Raw genomic sequence first — 19,953 nt, 5'->3', positions numbered from 1 at the left:
CGTCGCAAGACTCAAGAAGGCGAAACAAAAATACAAACCTGTGACACTTTCGACGCAGCACGGATACGACAGACGAACACAAAGCCACCAGAGTAGATCACCAGCCCTGAGTTTAATGTGCACCAATTCTTTGATCAAGTAATGAAATGATTGTACTTTGCAAGTTTAAAAACCAGCCGGCATTTTAAAAGGTTTGAACATTAGTGCATTTACATTGCGGTTTCACTCTTGTTTCTTGAAGGCACAAAGGTCTGAGTTGTTGAAAAAAAACAAACAAACTGTGATTACTCTTTAAAAGAAAATCATCGACATATCCTGAGACGTTTATCTTAAAATGCTGATTTAAAATCGGAAAAAATATGCATAAAATACGAAAGGGAGACAGGGGGCAACACACACACACACACACACACACACACACACACACACACACACACACACACACACACACACACACACACACACACACACACACACACACACCTTATGGCTTAAAAAGAAAAGGCTGCATCCTAACGAAAGTGAAGTTGTAGTACGGTGGCAGGCCCTGGTGGGTGACATTGCGGAAGTTTTCCCACGTGAAGGGCAGCAGGCCGTCCTGTGTCGTCGGCCCGTTCACCGCTTCCGCACGGAAATCCTTGGCCATGAGGAAATCCGTCACCTGAACGAGGAAAGAAGCAAACAACGGGAGCAAAACTGAGTTTAGCCGCAAAAAAAATAAAAAATAAAAAGCAGAGCAGAAAGTGGTTACAATGCTGTCGTGTTGCTGTGTATTTTTTTTTTTTTTTTTACCTTGGTGTCATAGCAGCCTGACGGCGAAGCATTCTCTGACTTCAGGTCACCACGGCAACAGATGGACTTACAGGGGTCCCCCTTGGAGTACGGGTCTGTCTTGTAGTCTGTAAAAACATAGGGGGAGGGGGGGGGTCAAATACGATAACGCTAACTAAAAGCTAAACTAAAATAATAAATAAAGCTCAAAATGTCACAAAATAGGATGATCTTTTCTGCCAAGGAACTGCTCCTGTGCTGGCTTCGTTCTTCTGAATGTGAAAATACCATTCAGCTCTGGTGAAACTGCTGCTAGCTAGCTAATCTTTTGTTGTTGTTTTTTTAGTAGCGACTGGGGCTGAACAGTTCCTTCCTGTGTTTTTGCCTCCAGCTCTTTCAGGGGGCAGCTCGCAGCATCAACCTCTCCATTCATCACAACTTAACTACAACTCAAGTTAGCTAGTTAGCTGCCATTTTGTACCACCACTTTGAAGCAAGCCCGCCTGACAGTGGCCTAAATATGAAACGGCTGACTGGCAGTTTTTCAAAAACAACAGCAGTAGAGTACGGCTTAGCACGGTAATGTGACTTTTATTTGAGTATACTTTACGGTCGTTTCTACTAGAAACCTTTCTAGTCAGCCGTCCTCAGTCTACCTGTGTGTCTCTCCATTGAGCTGTTCTCCTAAGAGCGCCCCCTGCAGGTTTCGAGCACTTCCGTTGCAGTGACTGGTTCATGCAGCGTTTTCTTTTTTTTTGCTTTGCATTCGTTGTGTTTTGCGTCGCTTCTCTGTTTGCAGCACATTTGATGAGTAAGTATATATTTTTATGTCTTGCGGCACGTTTTCTTGTTTGCACCTGAGTCTTCTTTTCGTACCTTGTTTAGACTTTTGCTTGTGAATTTACATCGTTTCCGTACCTGCAGCTGTTTTCGCCAACTAAGGTGCATTAGGCAGTGGTATTGTGTTTGGCCCTTGTCGGCCACCGTCGTTTTCTATCACGACACAAATGTATAGAAAACCAAATGCGGGATCCCGATGCAGTCAGCACGCCGAGGCGAAGCCACGCACCGTTTGACCTCATGATGTGCTTCAGAGACTCCAGGTCCTTGACGCCAGCCTGGTCGCGGCGGAAGATCTTGGCTCTGGGACAGAGGTCGTAGGAAAACTCCTCTCCGTACCTCTCCCACATTTTCCCGTAGCCGCTCAGGGCGTAGATCTTCTTGTGGAAGGGCACATTGTAGGACGGCCAATAACCTGCAGCAGCGAAGGGATGAATTCCTCAAATACATGCGAACGCCCAAACAATGGAACAATGGAAAAAGCGATGTGTTGTTACCTCTCCTCAGAGCCTGGGTCTGGTCCGAGTACTCCACCAGGCCCGGGATCTGCTCCACCACAGTCAGGGCGCCGTCATCGACGCTGCGACCCAGTTTCACTTTGCTGCGGTCCAGCACCATGTACTGGTTGTTGTACGTGCCTACAACAGCCAGGGGGAAAAAAAATTTAAAATACCGTTGGGCTCGAGCCCGGGGCGATGGCGACGCCGGATCCCTCACCGGAATTGTACTTTGAGAAGGTTTGTGCCCACTCCTCTCCGCTGTGGGCCAAACTGTGAGCCAGTCGGACCCTCTGCCACGCCAGCAGGCTGCTGGGCGTGATGGTGTCGAAGAGGGAGGAGTTGAAGACGTTGTTGGTGGTTTGAGTCATCATCAGGCCGCTGCCCAGAAGGTAGAAGTCATCCAGAGACACTAGAAAACCTGAGGATGGAGACGAGGCTGTTTTGGTTTTGTTGGGTTTTTGCGACGTTATAACAGCAAACCAGTGTAGTTTAATACAAAACCAAAAAAAAAAATGTACATCCTGCACTTGATCCTCACTGAACTGAGGACTTTAAAATTAGCTCGTGGCCTACACATGGTTCTCAATCCATGTTTTTAAAACTGGTTATTTTATCTGGAATGACCAGTGACACGAAAAGACGCGGTTGCAAAAGTAGCCAAGAACTTCCAGAAAAATCCAATCAACTATGAAGTTCTGGAAAAATGGATGTTTAAATCCTATGCAAATGTTACGTTACTGTTCATATAATGTGTATATGAGTGACATCAACCCATACATTAAGAATCTGATTTGAAGATCAGAAGATCTGAAATCGCCATAATGATCAGTTCATTTGGATCATTGTTGTATTTCACGGCCACAGGCCTAACCCTGACCCATACCAGGGTAGCTGCTGAAGGACAGTTTCCCAGTGGCTGTGTGGGGCTCAGCGATGTGGAAATCCCAGTGTTTGTAAATGCGCATGGTGGCGGCGTAAGTGTACCAGCTGGAGTGGGCAAACAAGAGGTTCTCAAAGCCAGGCAGCATCTGAGTGGGATGAGAGGGGATTGCAAGAAGTTTTTTTTGGTGTTCATGTTGCTGAGGAAGCACAAGTCAGGACAGTTAACACACAGTTACATTTACATTTTATACAAGAAATCCACCTAGATGCTGTTTTGGAATGAGTGGGCTCATTTTCATTTTCACAGATTTACTGATCTCATGCACTAATCTCATTAAATCCAGTCAGAAGTTTCACGTCATTTTAAAGGTGAAACTTCTACTGTAATTCAGTGAAAATATCCATTAAGTGCAAAAATCTGTTTGCTTCTACAAAGTAGAAAAAAATGTACTTTGTATATATGGTATGTGTGAGTGTACATATATGGATACACTGTATATGTTTTTACACACACACACACACACACACACACACACACACACTCACACTCACACTCACACTCACACTCACACTCACACACACACACACACACACACACACACACACACACACACACACACACACACACGTTTGTGTTTGCATCTCGAACCTTGATCAGTGCAGAGCAGTGGCCCATCCCTGGAAGTTTGAAGTCTCGGATGTGATTGGCTGAGGAAGGGACCAGAGCTGGGATCAAATCCAGAAGGTCCCCAACCGCATTCAGAAACTGAATGTCAAATTGGGAGAGCGGCTGCGGGGAAGACAGCAGTCAGACACCTGAAGGTCAGTGAGGTCAGGCTGACGGGTGAGACAAGCAACGGTTTATAACCTTATATATATATAAAAAATATGGTGATATGAAATAATTCATGCAAAAAATTCATCCAACTTGAATTCACATCTTTGAATTTTTTTTTTATTGAATGAATTTTATAAACAAAGCATTAACAAACATCAAAGTTCATTAAAGCCGCACTGTGTTTTTGTACCTTGTGCGACGACAGTTTCTAAACAACTGTAATGATTTATTGACTTGAGACGGATAGAATTCCGCCCCTGCTACAGACACGGTTTGCTTCTCCAGATGACTAAAGGTCATAACAAAGTGGTTGCCTGCCCAGCAACCTCTCACAAGTGCCGGGTCCCCTGCTCGACAACGCTTTATTCTTCTCTTTCTGGTCAACTAGAAACAATTTCATCATTCGTCTCGGTCATTAAGAACTCATTGAGACGAGTCAGCTGACGTGTGAAGCGTTGATGTTGGTGTGTGCAGTGTTCTGGAGCAAAGTGAAGTTACATAATCCCTCACCGGGTGTGCTGCGTCAATTGGAATTGGTGCAATTCCAACCGTTCCTTGTCGTTAAGTGGAGAAAATTCGTTTTGCAACTATCAGCTCGAGGTAAAAAAAAAAAGAATACCGTGTTTCTTTAAGAGGCAGTGAGATTGGCAGTTTCACTGATGACGGCGTTGCCTGCCTTAATCCAAATCGTAAAGTGTCAAACATGCCAGCTGAGCATTCAAACATGTGATCTCATGTCACTTTAAATTCCACACTGGCATAATCACATGCTTGCAGCTGGAACTTCCTCATTTGTACCGTGAGTTATTGTAAGTATTTGGAAAAAGTCCATATCATCAAGTAAAAGTATACTGAGTTGAAATTCCTTTACACTCATTTTATAGCATTTATTACACAGTCGGTTCTGAGCAGTGGCAACGCGTCACATCGTGAGCTCTTTTTTTTTTTTTTTTTGCGCCTTAACATTTGCAATAATGTGTGTTTTGTTTGCGCACAAGACATTTCAGACGTTGCTGCATTCACGGCACAAATCTCGAAAGTATCAAGTCACTTCAACGATACCTTTTTTCCTTTAAGCTTGGCCCAGTCTGCCACTCCCGCCTGCAGCCCGTCCATCTGGGCCACGATGAAGCCGACGTGGCTCCACAGAGGATCGGAGCTCTTCTTCAGCTTCACCTGCTCGCGGGTCCACGCATCCTGCTGCCTAAAAGTAAACGTTTAATATTTACTCATTACCGCTGATCGGTATCTACTGTCAGCGACTGTTAAAAAACAACAATGTGGGCTGCAACAACAAATCAATAAATCAATGAGAATCCATTATTAAGTGTTGTCAAGATATTTCGTTGTGAAGTCGTTGAGTCATTCAGTGTATAACATTAGATGGTAGAATTTAAAAAGTTCAAACAAATCCAGTGAAATTCTCTGATTTGTATTTTTTTCTTCTTCAATTTATCATTTATTTATTGTGTTACTGAAGCTCAGGTCCATTTCAACAAAAACGTACCTCTTTTCATGCACTTTGTTCATAAAAAAAAAAATACTGTATGTGTTTGGCAACATAAATGTGTATATTTTTGTTAGTTAGTGGGATTTTTTTTTTGTCCAAATTACTAATCTATGGAGATTATTACTGTTAAGGATGTTCAAGTGGCAACCTGTTTATGCACTTTTCTGAAGATGTTTCACACTGTGAAGTTTTTTTTTTAAACAATAATATAAAAATAATAATTAACCAACTAATTGAAGATTGATAGTTTGCAGACCTAAAGACAACATAAAAAGAGTAACATTCTGAAAATAAACCGGCGCACATGAGCGCAAGCTCAACCAACCGCAACAGTGTCAGTTCCTGTTGGGGAGAACTCAAATCAGACCAAGCTATAAGAAGTACATACAAATATCCAAGACTAAACAAAGCTGAGGATGGGATATGAAAGCTGAAGTTGGTTTGAGAGTCACAGCAAGCTCTGGAAAAACGTTCCGAAAGTCACTTGCATTCAGTCAGGCATGACGATGGTGTATGCAAATACGAAGGTGTAAACAACTCCAATTAGAACCATGTTGGTGCTGCGCCTTCTATTTCTTCACAAGAAAGTAGGGCATACTCACGCCATGAAGCTCTGGACCGGGCCGAGGATCTTTGGGTTGCGGATGAGCTGTGGTAACATGTTGGCGTAATGATCCATCATCTGCCTGGAAATGAGGGAGAGATGGGGGTGCAGTGTTTGAATGCGTTGAGAGTAACAGACAGATGTTTGTCTGTTACAAAGTTTCATTGGAACCACTTGCTGATTGCAGAGAATATCAGCGAGAATTGCGTTGATCATCAAATTTCTTTTTGTGTGTAGCTCCCTAACTCACTGTGCGGTAAGGAAGCCTTCCAGGTAGCCGGCCATAAAGAAAGTGACCTCATCAGCTTCGGGGGTCTTCCCGTAGCCAGCACGGATCTCCAGGACGCTCCAGCCTGTACTGGAGAGGCTGTCGTTCAGGAAGCCGTACGCATCCCCTTCTTTCTCCAGCACCCCCTCCTTCAGCAGGACCGTCTTGTGCTGCTGGTCCCAGTACGCGGTGGCTAATGCCATTTCTGGGGAACAAAAGCAGATTTTTTTTTTTCTCCGATTTTTTGATTTTTACTGCCAACATTTGTACACAAAAATCTGTACTTCCTACTTCTTACATTGGATAAACATGCTTGTTACGTTTGTGTTTAAAAGATACAAATTCTGTTCAAAGTAATTCACTTATTATTTATCTTGTTTAGTTGTTGCTTGAGGCAGAGCTATTTGAACTTGAGCTGCATATAAAAATATAAAAGTGGATCATATTTTTGAGGCAGATTATTTTAGACTACTTCAGCTTTGGCGTCGCTGCTCAGTTCCTTTTTTTAAGTACAGAAAAATAACAAACGTGTCAACGTGAACGTTGGTAATTGTTGTAAAAAGTGTAAACGTCCAATAATGGCTAACTGTCCATAACTACTACTGATTACAGTTTGGTTGTGCTGCAGTTGAAAAAGAAAAAGATAAAAAAAAAAAAAAAAAAAAAAACGACAAAAACAAACGATAGTATCGAGAGAACCAAAGCTGTTAAAAATTATCCAGATGCTCATGCAAGACCTCTGGTCAGTTCAGGCCATATTAATTTGTCACAATTTTTAATTCTTTGCAAAATTATTAAAAAAAAAATGCATTGTTTCATTAATTACAAAAAAAATACTTAAGTACATTTCAGAAGCTGTAATATCTTGCTTTTACTTCAGTAAAGGTGTTGAATCAGCTCTTTTACTTTTATCAGTGTATTTGTTTACACCAGTATTCATTCTTTTACTTAAGTACTGAATGTGAATACTTCTGCCAAAGACCACTTGCAGGGAATAATCAGCCATACCACCCAGGTTCACTTAATATACTGCAGACTTAAAATCTCAGGGGACGCAGAAGATTAAGACGATTGTGACTCAAACCACTTGAAATCACATCGGCCAAAATCACCGAGAAAAGAACCTTCTGAAAATCAATGGCAATAGGATTCCCCCCCCCCTTCTTTCAACAAAACCGGACATAATAACATTTGTTTCAAATATGTACTATACACTTGATCGAAACAGTCAGCGATCGCCTTTGTGTAAAACGCGGCACTGTAAACAGATGGCTGAGTGAGAGTTCAGACTATCGCAGCGTAAACACAGAGGCAAGCGCGTTCGGCCACCGCACAACAACCGACCGCGGGTTTGACTTGAAGTCGGTCCGTTTACTCACTGTCAGCGGCGGCGACGCTTGAAACATGGTAGAACGTCAGAAACGCCAATAGGCAAATCATCCCAGTCCGGTGTGAAAATGAAAACATGGCTCTGTGTGTGTGTGTGTGTGTGTGTGTGTGTGTGTGTGTGTGTGTGTGTGGTTTGCTGTCAGGACGTCGTTGCGTTCATGCCGTCGGGAGAGCTCTGCTTCTTGAAAGTGGGTCAGCTGCGATCACGATGTGTGCGGCTGCCAGCAAGAGGGAAGGATCGCTGAAGCTACGCCTCTCCTGGGCAGGAAGGAGGGAAGTTGAAATGGCAAGGCTGCTTCCCCCTTTAGGAAGGCGACGGAGTGGTTAGTCCGATCATAGAAATACAGAAATAAACGTCGAAATTTACGCGGTAAAAGGTAGTCACCCCAGATGGGACTCGAACCCACAATCCCTGGCTTAGGAGGCCAGTGCCTTATCCATTAGGCCACTGGGGCTTTACGTCAACATAGGCACAAAAGTTGGATTTATTTCATCCAACAGCCGGTGAATCAGAACGCAAAACATTTTCGGTTCGAATAATCTACTGAACGTTCTTCGAGAGAAATGTTGTCGAAAACGTTGTGTCGTTTCTAACTGCAGGACAGTGTAATACGACAAAGTACTGCCTCCATGTGGTCGATCTGTTATAGTTCACCCTGTCGTTATATCGATCAGACGCACGGAAACGTCTCGTGTCAGGGGAGGCGACCTCTTACGTTAAAGGTTTTAATGTTACGTATACAAGAGGGTAAATAAAAACCATTTAATTTGCGATTAATCGCGAGTTAACTAATGCGATTAAAATCTTTAATCGACTGACAGCCCTAATTAAAACGTTTAGTTTTAGTATGTATGAGAGAGTTTCAGTATATAACAGTTGATGTTTCGACAAGAAATTAACAGAAGCCAATGCGACGACGCCAATGCAGAATAAATATGATTTATTTATAGATGGGGCGAAATATAGACGGGAAATAAAGGCAGTATTCTTTAAGCAAACTCAAAAAAATAAAGGGAAGACCAGTAAAGAATATAAACAAGTTCACATCATAATTACATCCTTAAGCCTCTTGACATTTCCATTAATATATCCAGTTGGTTTGGGTGATAAATCTTTCTCCTCTTGTAAAGCGAAATAAAGATAAATAATTCCCTTCTTTTAGACCTAATATTTTTGTTTCAAAGATTAAAAAAAATAAATAAACAACAAAATAACTTAAACATGAAGTGCAGAACTATCATTCTCCATGAAAAGAAAAGAAGGCACACATCATCTTCAGACACCCAGCCCCCGCTCCAGCTCAACCACTCTGTCACACTCGGAATAAAACAACTTCAGTCATTCATACAGTGATATCGCCAGAAAGTGTTTAGTTGAGGTGCTATAGTGAAAAAAGAAGAAGAAGAAAAAAAAAGTTTGTGATTTATGAAAATCCCAGATAAAACACCAACATAAAGCCTGACAGCAGTCATTTTAGGACATTCTCACCATTGTGATAGTGGATATTCATTTGGAGCCGCTCTTTACAACTACGCAGACCGCCGCTAGCAAGTGTGCAGCCGGCACTGCTAGCAAAGACTTTTTACACAGGAGGAATGGACTTCATCTCCGCTGGACCCCGATGGCTCTCACTCGTCATCGATCAGCTTCACGGCGCCGTTCTCCGCCTGTCTGCTCCTCCCGTCCTCGCCGACCCCTCCCTCGTCTCCTCCTCCTCCTCCCGCCACCTCCTCCTCTTCCTCGTCCTCCTCTTCGTCCCCGGCATAGGGCGAGAACGACTGGCTGCTGTAGTTCATCATGGTGCGCGAGAGGTCCACCTCGATGGGGAAGACGTCCGCCTCCTTCAGGACGGCGTAGCAGTCGTCGTAGTAGTGCGACATGCCGGAGACGAAGCGCTGCAGCTGGAACACAATGTCTTGAACTGTCGGGGGAAGAAGGCGCGAGACCAACAGTTTTATTTTTTCTTCTTCGCTTTTTCATGAATCCATAGTTATCGGCATTTTGGATTATTAAATTTGGCGTTTTATTAACTGGACATGCTAAATACGACTTCAGGTATATTTCAGATGAGGAAGGCCTGCAGTGCAATTCTGTCGTGCCCAGTTTTTAGACAATCTTAGTATCGCTAGGCTCTTTCATAGCCACCACTGTTTACATCCTGACTGTTAGTTATCTTTCGCCATGGCTTAACTCTGATCTGCAAGACCAGTTCAAATTTGTACATTTTGTGATAGTACGCTACAGGCCATGTAGGTTATGTAACAATTAAGAAAAGTAAAGCAAAAACAAGGAGCTTATCCAATCAGTAGGCTTGCTCCAATATTGGACAGTGTCAAATATAGCAATGTTTGGAATTGAACTGCCGCGACAGCAGCAGGATTTGGATACGCAGTACAGTTTGCACTGGAAGCCTGACTAGCTCTTGCTAGTAGGGAATGGCTCAATGTTAGCAACAAACCACAGACCATGTTTCTGATCCAGCAGCTCGATCTTCTCCATGACGTCCTTCCTCATCTTTGCGAAACGCGCTCGAGCCTCCTGCCGACACCGCAGCACCAGGCGGTACTCGTAGTTCCCAGTGCTGACGCGATACAGGGGCTCCCCAATAGCCTGTGAGCAGAGGCAAACATTCACGGTTTTACACTAAGGCTGCGTTCAGACTGCAGGCGAATCTGATTCCAATCAGATTCCTTCTCAAATACGATTTTTTTATTTTTTTATTTTTTTAGGGCTGACTGTCCACACTGTTTCTAGTAAGTATTCCAAATCTGATCTGGCTCTGTTCAGACTGGGCCACATTATTGACCCATGTGACAGGTTGCTGTAGCAACGACGTCGGAGCCGAGGCGTCGTCTAGTGTGTAATGTGTGACGTCATAATTGCGACAGCAGCACTTGTTGCGCTACATGCGCTGGCGCTTGGCTTGAATGGAGCTACAGTATCTCCCCACACACTGATGAGCCAATGAGTTTCCTCCTCTATCCAGGCACTGCTGCTACTTCTGTCCACTCCATTACGTTACAGCTCCGCACCTGGAATGGCGCCCTCTGGTGTCGCGAATTGGGTTTTGCGTCGCGTACAGTGACGTGCCCAGAGAGTCAAAACCCATCGGTGTGTTTGGAGCCGTTCACACTGAGACGCACCTGTCCAAATGCCATTTGAAACCACCTCCCAAAGGTGGTTTCAATCCGTCTTGCAAAAATCGGATTTCGTGCGATTTGCAACTGTTCAGACTACAAAAGAGCCATGCGGTTTCAATCTGGATGGGCTGAAAATCGGATTTTGGCCGGCAGTTCTGAACGAGGCCTAAGCTGATTCCCAATAACCCTCTGACCAATTTGAAGAAACGGCCACTCACGATGCTGCTGTACTCTTCATCATCCATTTCCTTCACCTTGAGGCAATACGACTGAAAAGGCAAAAAACAAGCAGAATTTGTGTTGTGTTTCAAGCAGCACAGAAATATATATATTTGAAACAGGTTCGGAGGGAACAGAGGGTGAGTGCCGCCAAAACAGGAAAGAAACAAAGTGCTGTCAACTCACCAGGTATTCAAACTTCACGTCCAGGTACTTCCGGATGGTGAGCTTCGTGTCTGGAATGGCCTTGTGAAGGTAAGTGTTCAGATCGTGCAGCATCTGAACAGAGCACAGAGACTTGCGATCAGTGATCAGAGACGTGTCGCAGTCAGCAGGCCCCCACCGAGGGAGCGATCTGCACTCACAGGTTTGATGGTCTTCAGCAGCTGGATGCCGTATTTCTCAATGCTGCGGTGCGCGTCGGCAAACTTCACAAAGGCCTCGCTGGCTTCGGCCTGCGGTTCTCGTACGCCGATGACGGAGAAAACATCCCCGAATGCTGGCAACAAAAAAAAATAAAAATGTTGATCCTTCAGAATTACTACACGTTTATTACACAAATTTGGGCAAGTTTCAAAAAATGTGGGACGATTGTCTCAATGTATGACGTGCAGCAAACACCATGGCAAGAGAAAAGCATTAATGACCTGATCAGAGCCACACCTCTGGGGGAGTAGCAAACTCACCTCTGTGTGTCTGCGAGAGCTCAAAGAAAGCTCTGAGCAGCCGCTTCGTGTGCTCCATCAAACCTGCAAGCAAACATTGGAGCGAAGATCAGCGTGGACGCACAGAGCGTCGAGCGATTGGACAAAAATTCAGACCAGGAGAAATCTGTGTCAGAGCGGAAGGTTTTCAAAGGTGTGCTGTCCATTCACCTTTGTAGAGCTCCGCTGTTTTCTCCAGTTCTTCCAGCCTTTTCACAAGTCCGTCTGTGAAGAGACACATTCATGACGAGCCACACGTCTGTCAAACAGTGAAAATCCACACACAGGTAATACTCAGCGACAACTTACCATTGCACAGAATGGCTCTGCTGAGGCCCAGAGCGTCTGCCGTGCCGGAGCTCAGGTTCTCTACCAGACGGTGCTTCACCTTTTTCAGAACTGAAACAAACAACAAAACGTGCCTTCAAATCCAAGCAAACTTGAGTAGCAACTGCATTGATAATTATAAAACACACACAGCTTTAAAAAAAAAAAGACCACTGTGGAGGTGGCATACCAATATCCAGAGACTTCCCCTGTTTAGGATCTGCCTGTAATTTATTGTAATGGATTGTTGCTTCTCCCTGGGGAAAGAAAATAAATAATGAAAAAGCACATCTGACGTCTGGATGAATCAATCACACCAATGCTTAGACAACAACTTGTCCACATTCAACTCCATCCAAAGTCCTGGTGGGCAAATCCATCCAGCCCAGGCCGAACGGACGTTGACACAAGCTAATCCTTGAAAACCCTGCGATGAATCCCTGCTTTTAATCCTACGCGGCAGGAAGTCATGGAATTTTTGCTGCAAACAATGAAATCCCTTTAAAAACAACACAGCTGCCCAGCAACGGTGACGTTAGGCCACATGCTCTTGCATGAGTTTAGCGGAGCGGAGCAAGTCCCCTCTACACAACTCTTGGTCCAGTTGGTGAGAAAACCACAGCAAGAATCGGACACGAGAGCGTGTGAGTGTTTTATCTGTTATCTGTTTTATTTATTCTCTTCTTCTTGTTTCTGCTCATGTGTATAATCAGACCAAGAGTATTTTGATTGAATTGTGCAAGACTGAGGGTAAGAACAAATGAACAAGTGCAGCTTAACGCCATTGGTTGATGTTTGTTAAGAGGTACCACATAGGTAAATGAATTACAGAGGAAAAAGATTCTACAAGGTAAACTGGACAAAGTAAATATCAAGCCATTCCAGTTGAGGACAGTTCACAACTAAAAGCAACTGTGGACTGTGGCGGTGCTGTTGTTGACTGTCGCACCAAGCGTACCTGGACAGTCTGTATCATCTTCGCCACCTCCACTTTTGTCTTCCCCTTGACCGGCTTCCCATTCACGCCTGTGATCTCGTCGCCTGCCGCCAGAGTCCCCTCCAGAGCGGCGGGGGTGTTGTCAAAGACCTGCGAGACAATCCGAGACGACGACTGAAAAAGGTACCAAAGTCCTCCTGGTTTGCCAGAGCAGGTTTTTAAATCAACCTCGGATGAAGCTCGTGCAAACAAACAAAAAAGATTTGAAAACCGAGATCTTTCCTCATCACTTGGGATTAAAAACAAACAAAACAAACTCTGGGACGACTGCAACAATGGGATGGAATTTTCTGTAAAATTGCTCTACCTGGACAATGTAAAGGCACGGGCAGTACTGTGCCCCTCCGCCAATGCTGATTCCTATAAGGTTGTTCCCATCTTTCTTCAGACAAATAGTGCCTGGCACTGTAGGTATGCCACTGTTGAGGAGGAGAAGACATTGTTTTCTGCAACATTTAACCCACCGTGTAAAAGAAGAACATAATTTCGAGCTAATGAACATAAAGGCAACTCATTGAACGCAGAATTCATGCCAGGACTTGTGTCCAAAAGTAACTGGATCTCTTAGCGAAGAACAATATTTAAAAAAAATAAAAAAATAAAAAAATAAATAATAATAATAAAAAAAATTACCCAGATATTGGTGTCTGGGAAATCTTTTGAAAATGATATTTTGCCACTCACAGTTTATCCTCCTCCAGTTCAAAGTCCATGTCAGTGAACATTGCAGGACAGTGGTCCTCCTGTCCCTCGAAAAACCTGCCATTATAACACGTTCATTTATTTGTGAGCACACCGGAAGAGGTGAAGTGGCACTACAGTAATGGCAAATAAAATGAACGCCCGATAGAATAAATAGGGGACGGGCATTGTTATGTCATAGTCTGTCTAATATTTCTGGTAAAACATAAATAAATGAATATTAATAAATAAATAAGTAAATGGATTAATCCTGCAGGTTTGGGGGGAGGGGGAGTCGCTATCTTCCACTGCAGGTGGACAAACAGCTGGTAACTTACAGTACATGTTAAATGTTCGACGTTAGCTAGAAGAGTTAACTTGAGTCTATCGGGTGTCGTATGCTGACAAACGCTTTGAAATTATACAGAGGTATTTACGTCTTTGTTACCTGGGGAGGAACAGAAAGACAATTGGCTGTAAACGTAGCACAGAGGGGCTAGCTGAGGGTAGAGCTACGAGCAACGTTTCCCTAGCAAGACGTTTACAATTAGCGAGTTACCTTTCTCACACAGTCAGTCCGTTCTTAAGAAAGGTGTTCTTCATGTATAACACAAAAACTATTTACATACAAATTTTTTTTAAAACACTCCTTCTATGAGAAATAGGGAATTTATTTCCGAAGCACAGAAAGGCGTCACTGTTTACTTTTACGTCACATCCGGTCAATGTCGGAAGTCTAATTTCTGATTTTTGGGCTCTGTCTGTGGCCACTGGAGGGCGGTGTAAACATACAGTATAAGCCGCAATGAACCGCCTTGAAGGATCATATTAATATTTTAATACAATGGCAGAAGAAAACAGCTGTTACTTCATGGCACAATCTCACAGAGTCAATACACTTCAACACACAATTGAGCTCATTTTCGAAGAGTCCTTTACAATCACTGGAGGGGCTTTTTCTCTCAAAACTTCAAAATATATTAAGGTCAGTCAAAGTAAGCATTACGAGCAAAGAACATACGACTAGTACGCAATTTAGAACAGCCTCCTGCTTCAAATGGGGTTTGTCTCAGCATATGTACAGCAATACTTTTACTTAATAGTTGAAGTTTTATTTCTTTCACTTGACTGCTCTTTTCATATTTTCATTTTTGTCATTGCCAATGTGTTTTAAAAAAACAAAACATAATCATTTACATTTTACAGTGGTTTGTAATCACAAAGATTCTTTGGAATTCAAACAAATCAATGAAACAATCAATTAGTGACCAGAAAGTCACACATCACTGAATCATTTGTTTGTTAGCTGCTTGGAGATTAGCTGACCATCAGTGCAGTTTAGCAGTGCAGTGTCCCTGCACTGGATGAGATTGAAGATTGTTTTTCCCCTCTACTTTCTACCTCTTCTCAAAAAGCTTTGTTTTGTTTAATTTTATCAATTTTATCTTTTTTTGTATTTCATTTTATGTATGATTTTTGCAATGCACCTTAATAAAGACATATCTTGTCTTGCAGGACCGAGGATTGTGTGCTTAGACTAGGTCTTCTTTCAGAAGTTCAGTTACCCTTCGTCTGGACTGTAATTTAAAATGAACATGGTGGGTTTGACTCCATTAGTCTTGCCTAAATCCCTTCACATAGACATATCATAATCTCTTACATATGGCTTGATAGATGAATAATGAGACTAATTTGAAACCCTTGCATGTGTGTTCCTCTCAGCAACTAGAGTTGAAGAACGCAAGTCTGAGAGCTGGAGATCAGCTCAAAGTGAAGTTGTTTATTCTGCATGATGCTGAGAGGTGCGCCATCCAAACAATTTTTCATGCTTTCTATCATGGACAGGATTCTTGCTGCTCGACGTAGTGGACTTTTTAAATCAACAAGGCTTCTTTACATTAATGGTTTCAACTGAATGCGCTCAGATTCCAGATCGACCTTGGTTGTGATGAAGATCATATCGCCCTGCACTTCAATCCACGGTTCAATGATGACGCTGACGGATCCGTGATCGTCTGTAACTCGAAGGCAGCTGGATGTTGGGGCGAAGAGAAACGGGAAATACAGAACCCCCTGCTAAGGGGAGCCGATGCCAAGGTTTGGGAATCTAAAATGAATGAAGTGAATACTTTTATCTGTTTTGTTATGTTTTCTACAAAAAACTACAAAAAATGTTTTTTTATTGTGTAGATTGAGGTGAAGCTGGTTGGAGACGTGTTTGAAATAGAACTTCCCAATGGCCACGAGATGCAGTTCCCCAACCGCGAAGACACTGACGTCATCAGTTACATCAAAATCACAGGGGACATAAAACTGAATTCCTTTAAAATCTGCTAGAATTTATCCAGTATTACACTTCAAAGTTGTCTTTGTTGACTGTCGAGTAGAAAATAAAATTGTGAATTCAATGAATCGTTTCTGTATTTGTGCATTTTTAGGTGTTCAGAGCTGGTCCGGATCAGAAACAATCTAAATTAACAAGACATTAAAATCCATCAGAAGTACCTCTTGATCGTGAGGGACTTGCCTTTCCAGCCATTTTTGTTGTTGACTCTTTTTTTTTCAGTATTTTTTTTTTTTTTAAGTCTGCATTGTGCCATTCTATAAAGATAAGAGAAGACTAGCTGTAACATCTTTTCAGTCTTTTAAGCCATGTGAGTGCAAAGTAGAGAGCAGAGAGCATCTGTGGTATTTGGTCTCTAAGACCCATACGTCAAAATAAATCTGCAGATATTTCCTTTTTTAAAAATGCTCTTGTTTATTAAAAACAACATTGAGCAGCGTTACAGAGATTTTTTTTTTCCAATGAATTTGAAAATGCATACATTAAGGTCAAGGGTACATTTGGTAAAGATCAACTAAAATAGCCCAACCAAAGCTGAACAAACAAAGCGGCTCTTGGTGCACAGTAGCATGTGAGTAGGGCCCAGTAGGGCATCTTTGAGTCGTCAGGGGTGATGCTCCAGCAGGCATATGTTGGACCAGCAAGTCGGTAAGACTTGTAGGGGATGGACTTATCCGAGTCTGAATAAGGGCAAAAACTGTCATCGCTTGCAATATTCGATGTGCAGAAACCCACATCCATCTCGCTAGTATCGAAATACTGTACACCATTGACTGCAGCACATCGGTGAAAAGGCGCACTGCGGTCACCACAGTGATCTTTTAAGGTGTTGGTGCAAACAGCCTTACGGAATGGACAGGTTACCCAGCAGCAGTTGCACAGCTGTTCAATGAGGATTTCATCAGGCTTCCTCCTGCACTTCTCAAGACGGAGACAGTTACTTTCTTCCATGTCGGAATTCAGCTTCTCTGTTATCTCTTCCCGAAGAAAATCAGGTTCACGGAAGCTTATGTCATCACCCAAGCGTCGACGGTGCTGCTCTTTTGGGTCTTGACAGTTGTGTCATGCAAAGCTTGAGATACAAAATCTTTCAGGTCATCAACATTTTTCTGAAGTATTTTCCTGACTCTGTCAGTCTTGTCTTTGAACATGTACTTATATACTTCATCCTTTATAAAGGTCTCCACATGCTTTCTTGGCTCTTTGATGTAGGTGATGAAACTACTGAAATCCTCTTTTTCCGACAGCGACTTCAACACAAATTTCTCCAGATCATATCTGTTGCCATTGAAGGCTGGAGAACTGCACCTCATCTCATTAGCTAGGTCGATGGCACTTTGGTTAAAGGCGGCTTCAGCAATCGAGGTCTTGAGTCTTTCACAGACCAATGATGCAAACACCATGACAGAAGAGCTTCCTTGACAGAAGTCTCGGAAAATGCGATAATTCTCATCTTTCTTGCTCTGAACATAAGTGAGGGCATCATTTCTCGACTGAAATTTCTTGTGTTCCCTTAAAACCCAGGGCTCTATTTTGTGAAACACATAATGAAGAAGATCAACAGTAAACTTCTTCTTCAGAGAACATTTCTGCTCTGTCTCAAACTCTTTCACTTTATCTTTAACTTTTTTTTGCCATTTCTACCAAGTAAGCTGGATTGTAGCCTTGAATTGCAACAGGTTTTCTCATGAGTGTGTTGAAAGACTCTTTCTCAACATCATTAATTAATGATTGGATTGTTTCCTGCTCATTGTATGAGAAAAACTTGAGGACGTTTGAAACATGTCCTTTTGCATTCTGCCAGTGTTTCTGAGCAAAACCCTTCTCACCATGGTGGGTGGTCCAGAAATATTGAGAATAATTTCCCATTTTTGATATCATTTTGAAGTTGCCTGACTTTTTGGATTCCTGTATAGAATTACATTCAAACCCAAGATCACGAAGGATACTTGTCTTGTCATTTTCCAGGTCGATACCATCAACCGGCTTGGTACCTTTAGTTAATTCATCAACCCAGTGAGCCCATATAGAGTCAAACTGTTTTTGAAGTTCATCTTCATCATCAGCTTTACCCTTAAATTGTTGAGCCAGCTCTTTGCTTTTCTGCATAAGCTTGTTTTCAAACTCTGCATTTTTGTCATCAAGCTTTTTAAAAGCTTGCTTCTGTTGGATGATCTTATCAAGTTTGTTTTTCAGTACCTTCACTTGCTCCTGATGAAAGTCTTTGACTTTGCTCTCAAATCGTCCTCGCCACTGGGACAGCATTTCTTTGTCTCTGTTGTCCTCAAAGTAAGACGTCAGATCTGTTTGGATTTTAGCAAATGTTGTCTTGGTTTCCCCATACAGATCATTTAGTTCAAAACTCTCAAACCAACCATTTTTAATTTTGTTATGGAATTGATTTTCGATGTTCAACACGTGGTTTCTCAGGGCCCAGGTAAGGTCGCTGTACTTGACCTCAAGTTTCCACATGGTGCTCGATTCACGTGGTAAAGTTTCAACTCCTGCTTTCCATGACAGAAGGCGCAAATTCTATTTAAAACGTTACTGCCTCTACAGTGTTTGCGAGATTGACATTTCGGCAGGTATTTTATTTGTCATCCATTCAAACCAACGACAATTAGCAGCGCTCATCGTAATCCTGGTAAACAGCGCCCTGCGCTGAAAGTCAAAGTTACATACAAAACATTCTCTTGACGCTGCTCGCACACTTACTTACACTTAATACACGTTTCCCCTTCACCGCTGGGCCACCATGAAGTCGTCTGCCTTCTGAAAGTCTGCTTTCTTCTGCAAAGACTCACAACGGACTTTCCCCTTATATACGGCAGGACGGCTAGGAGGCGCCTGGGAAAGTGAACGTGAACCGTGGGAGCCTTTCCTTGACATCACGTGGCAATGTCAAGGAAACAAACAGTTTCAAGAGGAATCTGTTACCTGTGTGAAGTTGGCTCCCCGCCCTCAGTAAAAACTTTTCAAAATGATCTAAATTTTTTGTGCTTTGTTTTCTGCAGGTTTGTGCTGCAAACATTTTCATTTGTGCTGCTTTACTTTTGCAGATATTAAAGAATCTTGCAAAGGTCAAGTTGAGGTCACTCAGCCCCCCCACATTGTCCAAATGAACCCAAAATGGTCTCATTTTTTTTGTGCTGGTTTGTGCTGCAAAAAGTTTTGTTTGTGCCACTTTAGTTTTTGAGATATTAAAGATTATTGAAAGGTCATAAGGTCACTCAGCCCCCCCATATGGTTCAAAGGAACCCAAAATGGTCTCTCATTTTTTGTGCTACATTTGCGCTGGTTTGTGCTGCTTTACTTTTTGAGATATTAAAGAATATTGCAAAGGTCAAAAGGTCACCCAACCCCCAGTTATAATCCAAATGAACCTAAAATGGTCTCATTTGACACGTATCCTCTACTGGCCGTCGTGCGTTGGGCCGTGCCCGTCCGGCTTTAAATAATCTAAATAATAATTCATAAGTCACCCAACGTCATTCTCTTCACGTGCCCAAGCGATGGCCAAGTGAGACAACGTAAGAAATGAAACTGAATGAATACTGCCAAACTATAACTATCATCTTATGTTGTGAATAATTAAAGACAATCTTAGCACCGAGATGAAAGATATGGCACCGAGGAGGATGCTTCTCTAAAGTAGGATTAGGAGAAAGACAATGATGTAATAAATGATTCGGGGGAAATGCAGGAAAAATATAGATTCAAAATACTTAAAAAAAAAAAATAAATAAACATTTGGTAGTGTCCAGTATATGCTGCGAACTGACATCAGTGGACGGAAGCAAGGTGGGAGGCGTGACCGACCTGACAAGTCTGACCGGTTGGTCGCGCTGCCATGACATCGGCCGATAAGATGCGTCACACATGCCACCTTGTGACTCTTATGAGAAAGGCGGATGTTCCACCAAAACATATCAAGCAGG

The 19,953-nt window shown here is 42.7% G+C and overlaps 2 protein-coding genes, 1 long non-coding RNA gene, 1 other non-coding gene and 1 pseudogene across 4 annotated transcripts; 1 reads left to right on the top strand and 4 right to left on the bottom strand.

Moving 5' to 3' along the window:
- Nucleotides 1–95: 95 nt before the first annotated feature.
- Nucleotides 96–7,823, bottom strand: plbd1a (phospholipase B domain containing 1a). Its single transcript, XM_076032229.1, has 12 exons — nucleotides 7,746–7,823; nucleotides 7,593–7,708; nucleotides 6,196–6,418; nucleotides 5,944–6,027; nucleotides 4,894–5,035; nucleotides 3,643–3,783; nucleotides 2,995–3,139; nucleotides 2,329–2,529; nucleotides 2,109–2,249; nucleotides 1,841–2,026; nucleotides 793–899; nucleotides 96–661 (listed from the first exon to the last, which is right to left on the bottom strand). Exons 1-12 carry the CDS (start codon nucleotides 7,760–7,762, stop codon nucleotides 485–487), a joined length of 1,680 nt encoding a protein of 559 aa, XP_075888344.1. The 5' UTR covers nucleotides 7,763–7,823; the 3' UTR covers nucleotides 96–484.
- A 161-nt stretch (nucleotides 7,824–7,984) lies between these two features.
- Nucleotides 7,985–8,057, bottom strand: trnar-ccu (transfer RNA arginine (anticodon CCU)). The gene has a single exon. It is a non-coding gene; the product is annotated as a tRNA-Arg (tRNA).
- Nucleotides 8,058–8,526: 469 nt separating this feature from the next.
- Nucleotides 8,527–14,728, bottom strand: pick1 (protein interacting with prkca 1). Its single transcript, XM_076032230.1, has 13 exons — nucleotides 14,231–14,728; nucleotides 13,675–13,749; nucleotides 13,298–13,409; nucleotides 12,952–13,080; nucleotides 12,184–12,250; nucleotides 11,976–12,065; nucleotides 11,838–11,891; nucleotides 11,649–11,711; nucleotides 11,328–11,461; nucleotides 11,149–11,241; nucleotides 10,962–11,012; nucleotides 10,069–10,213; nucleotides 8,527–9,524 (listed from the first exon to the last, which is right to left on the bottom strand). Exons 2-13 carry the CDS (start codon nucleotides 13,713–13,715, stop codon nucleotides 9,232–9,234), a joined length of 1,272 nt encoding a protein of 423 aa, XP_075888345.1. The 5' UTR covers nucleotides 13,716–13,749; nucleotides 14,231–14,728; the 3' UTR covers nucleotides 8,527–9,231.
- Nucleotides 12,363–15,269, top strand: LOC142892234 (uncharacterized). The gene is made up of 3 exons (XR_012927398.1): nucleotides 12,363–12,637; nucleotides 12,947–13,113; nucleotides 15,187–15,269. It is a non-coding gene; the product is annotated as an uncharacterized LOC142892234 (long non-coding RNA).
- A 1,753-nt stretch (nucleotides 15,270–17,022) lies between these two features.
- LOC142892526 (interferon-induced very large GTPase 1-like) lies at nucleotides 17,023–18,487 on the bottom strand (annotated as a pseudogene).
- Between the last annotated feature and the right edge of the window lie 1,466 nt (nucleotides 18,488–19,953).

Source organism: Nelusetta ayraudi, unplaced genomic scaffold (genome assembly GCF_046127955.1).
Source record: "Nelusetta ayraudi isolate G7.1 ecotype Tasmania unplaced genomic scaffold, CSIRO-AGI_Nayr_v1 ptg000034l, whole genome shotgun sequence".
Lineage (NCBI taxonomy): Eukaryota > Metazoa > Chordata > Actinopteri > Tetraodontiformes > Monacanthidae > Nelusetta > Nelusetta ayraudi.
The sequence above is the reverse complement of the archived record's forward strand: the minus strand, read 5'-3'. Positions and strand labels throughout refer to the sequence as shown.